Below are 13,328 nucleotides of genomic sequence, written 5' to 3' on the forward strand. Positions count from 1 at the left end.
AAGAGAAAGCAGGGTTCTAAACTGCCTGAAGAGCTTAAGAATGTAACCTAACCTCCCTGCTTCAGACTTTCTGTGGCATGTATAAAATGATGGAGACAGGCAACAGTAATATGGTTACAAGGAGAGCCATTCTGATTTTTGAATAAGCTTGAACTAAATGCCTATTTTATGCCTCATCACTCTTTTAAACAAATAGGTAAGAATTGCTATTGTGACTTCCCTAGCCCTAAAATTGTGTGCTTCAGAAATTGAGGGAAGGGGGGAAAGATGGAAAGGTCCTCATATCGTTACTACTTTGTATTTTCATTCTAAAATAGATTCTCCTCTCACAAGTCTCATTTGTTTCCAAATTCAAACTGGAATTCAGAAAACTGATAGCAGAGTGTATTTGATTTAAATCAAATTGATTTAAAACATGATTTTTAAAGGGCAACTGTCATCTCTGTCCCACAGCAGCTCCTCCTCTGACCTGCAGTTGACTCACCGACAGGCCCAATATTGCAGAATATACAGCCTTATGCTACATAACTAAGCTCCATTTCATGCTGAATAAACTAAATTATTAATGTATCTTAAATAGAAAACTATCTTTAGATAGATTTTTACCCCAAAAGCATTATATTAAAATAAAGATTTAAAAAAATCCGATTTTTTTAAAAATCTGATTTTTTTCATTAAAAAAAAATCATCATTTTTATCCACCCTGATGACTGATAGGGTTGACTGCCAAAGGAGCCTAACTGAACCGTTAATTCAATTTTTCCCTCAAAGCTGCTCTCTTTTCTTGTATTGATCTGTAGTTTCCACACATCAATCAAACTAGTAGAAAATTACGGGAATTATATAATCCTTGGTTAAGGCATCTTAAAATAAGAACATTGAAGCAAGCAAAAAAAAATGTAGCAAGGCTCTTAACCAATACAGCCAATAGATTTATTGTAAAGAATTTAAAAACTCAAAAAAGCACTCAAAGGTGCCTATCATTTGGGAACTGTACAAAATAATCCTAAAAATAAATAAATGTGGACACGGATATAGCAGTTTCCTAAGACCTGTACTTTCAAAGGAAAATGCAGGTTCAACAGTTATTTTACTAATCTTAAGTATTCTCACAATTGATTTACCCTATCTCAAAGGTATAGAACTGTGATGGTGAACCTATGACATGCACGCCAGAAGTGGCACACAGAGGTATCTCTCTGGGCACGCGAGCCTTTGCCCATTGTTCTTCCGGGTTCCAGCACGCCGGCCAGCTGGTCTTCACACGGGAGGTAAGATGATCTTCCAGTTCCTGGCACATGCATGCACACCAACCAGCTGGTCTTCACGCAGGCCTGTGCCAGAAACCGGAAGATCAGGTGGCTGATGCGCATGCACACTGGGCAGCTAGTCTTCCGGTTTCTAGCACATTCCTGTTGATACTTATTCTATACCAAACCAACACTAGTATAGAATATCTAGAAATAGTGATTTGTATTAAATGTCTTGATAGTTCTAGTAGTAAATGTAACATGTATTGGGAATTTAACTTGTAGAGACTATACCAAGATTTCGAGGAAGAAATATAATGCACAATTGAAATAATCACAAACTGTCTATTCTTAAATGAAGGCACATGATTACTTGTAATTAACATATTTTAATTAGGTATATATTAAAAAATAAATTATTCTCATTTTTTCTAGAGTATCAAACCTGCCCATCTCCACATTTATAGCTATGCTACTGTTGTAGGCACAAAATCAATATAATCCTGCCAAACAGATGCAGGTGAAATATACTTTGGAACTGGGGAAGGTAGTACCACAAAAAATAAATCACTATTTCCTTTTCCCCACTATAACATTTCCCAAATGTTCTTCTTTCTCATTCTTCCTGCTTCAACAATAAGTTTACAAATTAGTTAATGTCGTGTTGTTTCCTGAGAAATGTGTCATGCAAAACAGTCATGACTACTGCAGTCAGTAGGCTGCGTTTCTAAATATTCCCTCCCCAATTAATAGTTAGTATGTGTCAAAAACCTCATACTCATGACACATCCTTTTATCAAAATATCTAGCCTAGAATTTCTAACTAGTTGCCACAAAGGATAATTATTGTGGCTCCCCCACCTTTTGAAGAACACTGCACAACTCAAATTGATATTTTTAGAAAAGAAATTCTGAAGGTACAGTCTGTTCTTTCTTGCTTCTTGGCTACAGTTAATAATATAATTAACAGTAGTTTGTGTGTGAAGTTGTTAAGCATGTGTTATAGTTTCTATAGATCAGTTAATACTGTACCACCAAAAGACAAAATGTGCTCTATAACTTTACCATCATATCATATTACATTAATAGATTATTTCTATTTTAGTTACAGATCATGCTTCTAAATATATAGCCATGTTGTCTTGTTATTAAGAAGTAAACCATAAGCTTAAAATATTTTGGTTATTCAGTTTTTTGCTTGTAAAAAATATATTTATTAATAAAAAAAAGTTTATTATCCTCCACTAGGCCAATGTTTTGCAGTAATCACAGTAAAATGAGCTTTAATTTCATCATTTCATCACAAAAGGAAAATATTTTAACTTAATAAGGAAGAGACGGGTAGAAGTTAAATCTCCTTAGTTGCTAAATTCAAGATGGAACTGCATCGTGAAAACTGCTTTAACTTTATTGCTGTTCAGAATTTGTTTGGATCTGGATTTCTAGACTTTGAATTGAAGCATCTTTATGAATCCTACTGCTTCTGAATGACTATTTACTTATATACAATATAAGGGGCCAATGTACTACAGGTTTCTCTACAAATTGCAGAATGCTTTGCTTTTTTTTAAAGGTTTTAGCTATGTGTACTGTACATAGTTCATTGCCACTCCAATATTGTTCATATTCCCAGGTAACAAAAAGATTCATCCAACTTTTTTTCCTTTCTGAAGCAGTCTTGTTGAGCAGGAAGTAACAAAACTCAAAACACACAATTTTGTATTGTTGCAGTAGTGTTAACTTGGCCAGAAAAAAAGACCTGTTTCCACAACATAGCTGTTGACAAGTATACAAATTTATCTTACGTGGCTCATGCTCTTTGAAAATGTGAGTGGGTGGAAAGGGAAGAACAGAAAGGCAATACTATAACACTAAAAAATTGCCTACTCTATATCATTTACAATACATTTATCACATATTCAGTTTATCACAATTAGTACTGCAACATTATTAAAATCAAATATTAGAAATCAAGAACTAAACACAATATTAAATATCTGCAAATCTAAAACTTCATTAAAATGTTACCTAAGAGCAGTAAGACACCACCCTGAAAAAGCCAATTCAGCTCAGATGGCTTTGTGATACTTCAACAGAATGCTTTAACTAAAACAAAAATAACTATTACACAGGTAAAAATAGCTACTAAGGACTAAATTGCAAACTGAAGGACACAACATCAATAGCTTGTTGAAGAGAATCCTGACAAAACATTGTCACTACAGCTTGATGCAAAAAGACCAAATGATCTGAAAAATCAAGCAATCTAAATATTTTTAAAGTTATGTTTTATCATGCTCAGAATTCAGGTTATCAGTACATGCTAAAATGTTGAGTCCAATTTATTTTGGTGACCTTGTACTAAATGAACTACAACTTATCTGCTGATTACTAAACTATCATATACTTAAAATAAGCTAATCCAAGAATTATAGTAGAATGAATGATAAATGAGTTTTTTAAAAGCAGCATTTGTTGCATCACCAGATTTAATATTAAGTACAACCGTTATTTGTTATTCAGAAGGAATAATAACTGCAAAATGATTTCTAGTTTTTAATTCTTCATGTCACAATGTTAAACAAACACTCCAATCTGAAATCTCAGGTTGCATTTTGTCCATTCCTTTAATTCTTCAGTGAATCCCCAGAGTTGTAAAACTGTCATTCTGCTGTAACTGATGTGAAAATATTAAATCCATTTTGAATAATTACAATAAAAGCATTTAACTAATTTCACAACACTAAGTAAGTTTTATTTTTTCTCCAAGTCTTTATACCCTTTTGGAGCAAGGCATCAAGAACCTCATTCAAAGGCTAAATGCAGAAAACTTCATTCTCTAAAAGTTCTTTGAAAGCTCTAATTAGGCTTTGCATACAAAATATCCATTTTCAATTCCTATGCAATTTTATAAAATCTTCTATCTGAAACTCAAGAGTCATTATCCATTAACTCAGATGATACTGATCTAGGTAAACCAGTGATTTCACTTGGCACAAAGCAAGTTTTTTTATTCCTATTTAAACCTTCACCAATTTAACTTCAACTCAACTTCTTCCTTCAGTCACCCACTATGACATGTTGAACATGCATACATGCACAAAAGAAAATAAACCTGAGAAGAAGTAAAAGCATATAATGGAATATTATAATCAGACTGAGGATACTTACAATAATAACTCAGTTCAACTTCTTATTTCCTCAGCTCTTTTCCAATTGGTTTTTATAAGGGCTACTGTTTATTTTAAAACACCAAAAGTTTATTTCCCCCCCTCTTCCCCCCTCTCTCCATTTTTCATTTTATGTTGTCTTTTTCTGACTGTAAGCCTATGGACAAGGATTAACTTGTATTTACTATATCAGGCTAGCAGTTCTAAGAGTCTTTTTGCTGAACACTATGGTAAAAATTCTTTAAATAAATAAATATCAGGTGAACAATTCCAGAAAACTTTTAATGTACTAGCTCATATAATTGTTTACTTAATCAATTAATCACAACACATATCTGAGCAGTCTTAAGAAGATTCAGTCCACTTCTTCCTTTTTAGTGAACCTGCTGGATTTCATTGGACTCAAAATATTTCACACTGAATTTAATTGAAACTATTGTTTAAGGAAGTGGGAGTGCAAACTCTATCCAGCTATCTTTGACAAATTTTACACAGAGTTTAACTGTATAACAAACAGCCAATAGCTATGGCAGTAGCTAAACTTTGGCACTGCTACCATCACAACACTTTTTAGAACTACCTCAATATAAATATAATTCAGCATTATCATCCAGATTTGCACCTGTGATGCCATTTAGGAGGCAAAAAGGGACAATAAAATACTTACAAAATGTTGTCATCCTAATCTGCTTCATCAGGTTCATCAAAATAAGAAACAACTACTAGCAAATATGTTGGGTGTATATGTCTTACTGCCACCATAACTGAAGCGAGCTTTTCCTCCAAATATATTTACTGTCAACAATACAACTGAAATAAATGGGAAGCCCAACAAGAGCTTAGATGCATTTTGCATACATAAGGTTCTTGGGAAGTTGAATTTAAAATAAATTAGGCCAATTATAGACCGATAGAAATAGGATGTTTAAACTATCAGGTAACGATGGAGAGATCAGTGGTATATACATTCTCTATATGCAGAAAGACACAGAGCCCAACCTGTGGATCATCAATGAAGATAAAAAGATCTTAGTGTAGGAGATCCCTAAAATCCTTTGGAGTTGTTGCCAATTAGGCTATGTAAGATTGAGCTATATGGACGAAGTAACGTGCCAAAGGAAGCTTTCTATATTCCCACCTCCCTTGTCTGGGTTTATCTCAGTTCTGTATATTTTTCTTACCTCAATATCAATATTTATAAGTATAATTTGCAACGAACAAGGCAATAGCCTGGAGATTTTACATTTATTTTCCTTTTATTTCAAAAGGATTTTTCCTCAGACTTTTTATGGTTACAGTATACCAGTAGAAATTACTGTATGTTTTAACATATTTTGATTCCTCTTCGGAACCTTATGACTGGTGCATGACTGATTTTTAAAGTAGTAAATTTTAACAAAATTAACACCCTTTCCATGCAGCCTGTAGAAAATGTTCACTGCTCACATATTGCTGTATATGGATGGCAGGGGGGAAATAGTAGTATTATAAACATCTGTGATAATAATATTTTACTCTTAGTACCATGTTTAACACAACTGTTTAAAAGCTAGCATCAATGCTAACTAATATAAAAGAACTGTCAGAAAACCATGTACATCTCATAGCATTTGTAAGAACTTATGTGTAGTCTATCTTGTTTGAGAGAAATCTACTGTGTTCATGCAGTCTATGAAATATACATCAAGGAGTACACAAACAATACAGCTAAATTATGCTGTGATAGTGAAAAGTAATTTATCAGAACTAGTAAATGAGCATATGTAAATAATAACAGCACACTAAAAAGCTTTATGGTTAGCATCATAATTATATTTAGAATCTTCAAAATGCAACTCTTTTAGACTTTTGAATTCACTTACCTGCAGCATACTGACAATTTCGACTTTGTTAAAGAAAATGAATGAAGTAAGGGTCGAAAGAAAATTCTCTTCAAAAACAGATGGTGTTGGCAAGATGATGTCCTGAATGTACTGTACCCTGTAAGTCTGATGAATCTTTTGTCTGAGTTCAGAGTCTGTTATGGGTATAACCTCTTTAAATTTTGCTGTTTTGGTCAAAAATTCCCTATGCCTTTTTGGTTGAGCTAATGCAGGGTCATATTCAAGGCATCCCACAACATCCATAATGCACTCATCTGAGAACATCACCTCAAAAAGAGTTGCTTTATTGAGGAACAAAATTCCTCGAATAATTTCATACAAATGATGCAAGCCTTCAGTATTTTCTAGGTTCTCACAAAGTTGGAAAAGCTGTAATAATTTTTTAATATAGCCTTCATTCTCCAGTGCTAAGGCTAATTTTTCTCTACGAATGGGTGATGAAAGAACTGAGGTAACTAGGTCTGCTATTTCTTCGAGTTTGTTGAGTTCACACGTAGGGAGATCAATCAAATGACTAGTTTCAGGCATTTCCTCAAAGCGTTCTTCTTCTGATTCATCAATGAGATCCTGTGTAACTTCTACAGAAGGGTCCTTCCCTTGAACCTAAAATCGAAAACATTAATAATTATTGACTTATTATGACATATATTATAGATTTTTAAAGGCAAGGAGAGAAAAGTATGAAAATCAATGTTATTACCAAATATCTAAATCATATGTTAATATAGTTCTGACATTCTGTGAACTGTCAGTGAAATGGGACTGGCTGCACACCATATTTAGGTTGCTGTATCATGTCAGCTGATGAAGAAGGAGTAAGGGAGGGAGAAAGAAGGATATTCCTGTAAACCATCACAGCTATCCACTTTTTCTGAGCAATATCAAGGGTAAAAGTTAATGATAGTATTTATAATTGATGTTATACAACAGAATCAGTCACTGCAAACCTCAAAATAATTTCATTGTAGAAATATAAATGTAAAGCTGTCCTGAAACGGTATTTTAAATAATGCCATTGAAAAATCGCACATCAATTAAACTAGAAAATAAAATTTGTAATTCATACTATAAAAATTAAGATAAAATTAAATGGGTCACCAGAACATTATTTCAATCACAAAGTTTATGAAGAGTCAAATTTAAATTTAAAAAAAAATTAAGAACTTTAAATGTAATCCTTACCTGGCAAATTTTTTCCCAGATCTCATCACAGCCAGCTTTTTCTTGAAAACTCAGAGCTAAATCATAATTTTCTGCTTCTGACCAAACAATCAAAGTATCCTATTTTAAAATGGAATATTAAATTTATTATTTGACTCTACTGAAAAATGTAACATACAGCTAGGTTTAGGTATCAAGAAAATAACTTTCAACCACCAGTACAAAATGTAACAGAATATGGGAAGAAGAAGGGAAGAGAAAGATGATCCACCACTATTATATTTTTCTCCAGGTCTAGCCATACAACTTTTCAAAAACATTTTTAATGTAGGATAGATAACTTCTGATACACACACTACCACTCATTTATTAGGAGCTGTAGTCCACAGAAGCATCTTACTAGAAAGATGGTAAACAATATACACTATGTCAATTTTTATGGAGATATTTAGAAGTTCACTATTTAATTGCTATCATTTTATTCACCTGAACTAGATTTGTACATTATAATAAACCATTGTGATTGAAGCATTATACTTTGGATTTGTATAACATCCTAAGCTAGAATTTTAAAAAAATCATAGTGTGCAAAGTATACTTTGCATACATCAGAAGACAAAGAAGAAAAGTTTTCTTCACATTTCAACAAGTCCTGCATTGTGATTTTAATCCATATAAATACTGTGGAGTAACAGAATGAAAGGGTATTCAAGTCCTGCATCGGTTATATTCAGCATTCTTTTTTCAGTCTGTAAACAGCTGTTCATAATATAATAAGTATGAATTCAACTTTGAAGGAAGATACAAGCAATTTTAAAAAACACTTTAGACAGATTATATTTCTTATTACTGTAATAGGGTTATAGTGAGGGGAATATATGTATGTATGTATGTATGTATGTATGTATGTATGTATGTATATGTATACATATACATACATACATATACATATACAGTTAAAGGGAAATATAGTGGAATATAAATATGATCTACTGTGAAAGGAAATGACAATCCAATCCAATATTCTATCAAGGAAACCAAATAGATATTCATAACCAAGACAATGCCAAAATGAAACTGGAAGATGAACTTGTCAGATTAGAAAGTATCCAAGGAGCAACTAGAAAAGAGCACACAGCTCTGAGTGATATTTATGATGTGGCTGGATAAAAGTTGATAGGAACCCAGGTGTTGATGTGGCAATGGCAAAAGGAAAATGTAACACAGTAAACATATGCATCCCATCGGTATGTGGAATGTCAAAACCAAATTGTTGTCAAAGCAGAAATATCTAGATATAATACTGACATTATGGAAATTAGTGAACTGAACTAAACTGGGTTATTTCATCTCAGAAGGACGTCAGATATTTATTGAACATCATAGAACAGAGTAGTGAAAATTAACAAAAGTTATCAAAGTTAGTGTTCAGACACAACAAAAAGACAGGATGATCTCAATTTGAGTCCAAGGCAAATCAACTGATATTGCAATGATTCAAATCTATGTTTCAAACAAGAAGTAGCGAAGAAGTGGAAGAGTTCTATGGCAGCACTTTGCTAACATCAGACTAAAAAAGGGAGATGTCATATAGGAGGGGGGAATGCTAAATTAGAAATGAAATAACTGGAATAATGGGAAATAGTGGCTTTGGCATACAAGATAAAGCAGGAGAGAGCTGCCAAGAAAACCTAGTAGCTGTAAGAAATTTCTTCTATCAACAATCTAAAAGATACCTTTATACATGGTTGATTAAAAAGACACCAAGTACAGCTGGAGAGGCTCAACTGATTCAGCAAAAACAAGACCTAATCTCACTGAAGCTCACATCCCAAGTTATCTATTACAAGATTATAATTTAACTTAAAATAAAACTTAAAGAATCAAACTCAAAGGATATCTCAATAATATTTCATATGATTATGCATAGAATGTGAGTTAAATTAGTGATAAAGATGAAACAAATAAAAGTATCTCAAAATGGCAAAAGGTCAGAGAAGATAAGTTTGTAGACATAATAAAAGTACCGGTAGCTGAAGAAAGATGGAAAGCAAAAGGCAACAAAAGCACTGGGAATTTTATGCAGTTTATGGAAGAATTTGCATAATAACCAAGTCAGAATAGAATATTGGGAAAACAGCATATCAAGGTTTATACTGTCACCTTGTTTATTTAACTTGCATGCAGAATTTAGTATTTCATTTTACAGAGCATATTCAGGATTGCGGAATTTTTAGATGTCAGCAAGATTCTCTTGTGATGATCTCTGAAAACTATGAATATAGCATTGGAAATGCCAGGCTAGAAGAAATAGCAACTGAAATTAAAATTACTGGGAGAAATATGAACAACTGCTGATATGAACAATATGCTGATGATGGTATTTGGTACCTGGAATTAGGAAAGACTTAAAAGAATCTGTTGAAAAGTGAACAGCAATTCAAAATTAATGCAGTTATCTGTGTGATCATGTGAAATTTAGGAATCACGTGAAAATGTTATACCAGCCAATGCATATAATTAGAGAAATCGATATAGAACACCTTTCTAGACTCAAAAATTCACAGGCATACTATGGCCATGAAAAGAAAAAAAATCTACTTATTTGTTGTAACATATTGGTTAAATTAAGTCTATCAGAAAGATGGAAAAAAAATGATGTATTTCAACTGCGGTGCAGAAGAAAATTCTTGAAAGTACCTTGTATCTGAGGAAAAACAAATAACTTGACTTGAAAGAGACTTTACCATTTTATGGAATCTGTTAGAAATCTATTGCAATGAAAAGGGCATCATTAATGACTAGAATAAAATAGAAATAATTTGAGATTTGCACTAATTGCAATCCACCAAGATGTATGCAAGTCATCACTCCAAACTGTAACCTACTAGATACTTGGCACCAAACTTTGAAGATTGATGAACTTCCATATGGGCTGCAATAAATAGCTGAATAGCTGCATTCATCATGGAGTAATATAATGTAAAGTAGTACATTACAAAATAAATAATTAATATATTGATTAAAAAAACAAACACCAAATAGTATTATTAAAGCTGGACAGAAAACAGAAAACTAATGGCAGATAATTCAGCAAAGGTGCTGCCAACATATAATTCTGTATGGCTCACAAAAAGCAAGAAATTATAATAAAACCAATAAAACATAAAAATAAAAAGATGGCAAGTTTGATGAAGCAAGTGGTTTCACTCTCCCTCAACAAAGACCTGGGTGAAGAGCCAGCTGTTCTTGGCTCTTCTAAACAGCAGTGGGGGCTATCTGAAACTAAGAGGCAGGGGGAGCCTTGTTTCAGAGGATATATAGGTGTGCTTCTAATGTCCCAAAATGTGAATGCAAAATATAGTATTTTCATATATTAATCTCCAATATTTAATATACACATAGCCCGTGGCTTGCCTTTATCAGTATGTGGACAACCAGGTTCTGATATATAACAAAACTCTAGTTGACCAACCAGCACAATGAAAGGTCCAATGGTTAACACAGTTGCCAGACTTTTTTTTAAAATAGTATTTTCAATAATAGTAACATAGTTGAAATATAGAAAAAAAATACATGCCTGTTGTTTTTGATACGCAGTGTTTGGATTTATCTTCGATTCCAACAAGAGTGAACCTGAAATGATGAAAAAAATCCACCAAGAACTTAAATAAGTAAATAAAAAAGTCTTAGGCAACTTAAGTAATAATTATCCACTTTAAAGACTGTACTTTATTCTAAAACCTTTATGCAAACATAATGATCAAATCTGGGAATTTTAAGATAAAATGTTAGTGTGCTTTTCTCAAGTTATGCACAATTCACTTAGCTATGAAAAACATGTTCTTATTTTTCTTTGATAGCTAACATACATTACAGCATATTTACAAAGCTAAATTATGTAATCTGAATTTATATATTATATAGTGTGTCTAAGCAATCATGTTTCATGGCAACAGCTCTCAAGCAATCACTTCCAAGATTCACAAGATTTATTTAGTACATTAGGACTTGTTCATTAACAACAATAAGACATTTTCTTCTTCTAAAAACAGATTTTCTAATTTTGAAAATAAACTATCATGGTTTTACTGAAACAGAAAAAAGGCTTTCTATCAGCATATAAAATTTGATACAAACGTTTATTTTTCTTCTTTTCACCAACTAGTACAGCCAAATTAATGACTAGAGACAATTTTGAATATTTTGCTTTCTTCAAATATAGTTTTAGGTTCTATTAAAATACTATCTCCTATATTATGACACACTCAAAAAAACAAGACAATAAATTGGATAAACGTTTAAAATGTAAGAATTTTAAGTACCCAATATTCTAAACAATAGAAAATATAGTAACACAAAGTTACTACATTTTTTTCCAAGGGAAAAATTATAGTTTGTCCTAGCACTCTAAAAGTAATACTTAAAATAATTATGTTAAAACTTAAATACCATAAATGTTACTACTTTCTTTGCTCCACACTAAACTCACTAAATTTCTGGAAATAAAGTTTAGATGTAAAATGATGGAAAATAAGCAAATCCCTTAATACTGTAAAATTGTAAGAAAATATGAAAAATGGAACGCTATTGCAAAACCAACTCAGAGTGCTGGGACATATTTGAAAAGCTAATACAGTAGTATCTGAAAGTATAAATCTGTACTCTGAAAGGACTATTAAAAAATCATTAGCCAGATCATCTTCAATGAGTAACAATTACCAGTTTAGGATTATGAAAGTTTTGAAAGTTTTCTAGAAGTTAATGTTTCCCACTCCTAACATCTCATTTACTATCTTTCCCCCAAAGTCGCCCAATTAACACTGACAAATAACTTTTATAATCAACTAGAACAAATGAATCTCTTAAAGCAGTCAGTAAGGTTCCCTAACTATAACATGCATGAATTCAGGGGACTATCAGGAAAGTGCTTAAGGTTTTAGGGGTGGGAGCCTGTAACATTTGAGGTGAGGGGGGTCCAATAACCTGACCCTACGATTTCGCCTAAATATAAAAGAGAGCCTACATATGCGGGAAGGAATCCGTGGCCTCAGCCCAGGGCGTGTGAGGTGGCGGTGGCGGAACTCTTCTCCCATGGGTTGTTTCCCATTCCCCTGGCTGGGCTTCTATTGTCCCAGAGAGATTAGCAGCTGCCGCCATCCCCTGCCTGCCATTACCCTTCCCCTTTCTCACCGTCCGACTCGGCTCGGACGAGCAGCGACATCCCTTTGAGCCGCTCCACGTATGTGGACGAGACGTGTCCGGTGCCTCTGTCGTCCCATTGCCGCTCTTCGTTGAGCGTGTAGACCTTCACCCGCCGCCGGGTATCCGACATGGTGGGGCCCCGGCCCGATCGCAAGGGACGGGGGAAGGACCGGCCGGGGGCTGAGAGCGTCACTCAGGAGGCCTTTAACTCGCCGCTTTTCATGACGTTCAGGTCGGAGTCGCCGCTCCTCTTCCTCAGCAGTACCAACTAGCAGCAGCAGCCACTAACGCCGCGGCATAGCCGCCATCTTGTAATCCGACTCCTGTCCCGTCCCTTCCTTTCTCTTCCTCTCCTAGCCGGGGGAGGGAGAGGGACGGAAGGCCTGCACGGGCTCCACTAGCAGGGGCTATGGCGGCCGGGAAGGGAAGCAAAAGAAAAGGCTGTCAGTTTGCGAAGGAGGAAGGGGTTGAGAATACGTTGCGCCTGCGTGCTGCATACTTTTCTGCTGGCGGCGGGAAAGCTGCGTTGCCCTGGCTTTTTTCCCCTGCAGTAACAGTTATCTATTGCCGCGGTTTCTTGGAATGATATCGTCTCTAAATAGGAGGTGTCTCTGAAGGTCCGTCTCCAAGATTCCCAGCAGTTCTCTCCTTTATTTATT

At 34.1% G+C, this 13,328-nt stretch overlaps 1 protein-coding gene across 3 annotated transcripts in view; it reads right to left on the minus strand.

Annotated features, from left to right (window-relative positions):
* Nucleotides 1-13,064, minus strand: part of PPP4R3B (protein phosphatase 4 regulatory subunit 3B) — a 41,390-nt gene extending 28,326 nt beyond the window's left edge. Inside the window, exons 1-4 of one of the 3 annotated variants that reach the window (XM_032215135.1) lie at nt 12,658-13,062; nt 11,045-11,100; nt 7,486-7,584; nt 6,283-6,906 (exon numbers count right to left, since the gene is read on the minus strand). In XM_032215135.1, coding sequence (XP_032071026.1) covers nt 6,283-6,906; nt 7,486-7,584; nt 11,045-11,100; nt 12,658-12,799 — 921 coding nt within the window. In that variant the 5' untranslated portion in view covers nt 12,800-13,062. Of the gene's footprint in view, nt 1-6,282; nt 6,907-7,485; nt 7,585-11,044; nt 11,101-12,657 lie in introns of all 3 variants that reach the window. The other 2 variants (XM_032215136.1, XM_032215137.1) reach the window with 2 other exon arrangements.
* Nucleotides 13,065-13,328: the final 264 nt, after the last annotated feature.

This window comes from Thamnophis elegans, chromosome 4 (assembly GCF_009769535.1).
Source record: "Thamnophis elegans isolate rThaEle1 chromosome 4, rThaEle1.pri, whole genome shotgun sequence".
In the NCBI taxonomy this organism is placed as follows: domain Eukaryota; kingdom Metazoa; phylum Chordata; class Lepidosauria; order Squamata; family Colubridae; genus Thamnophis; species Thamnophis elegans.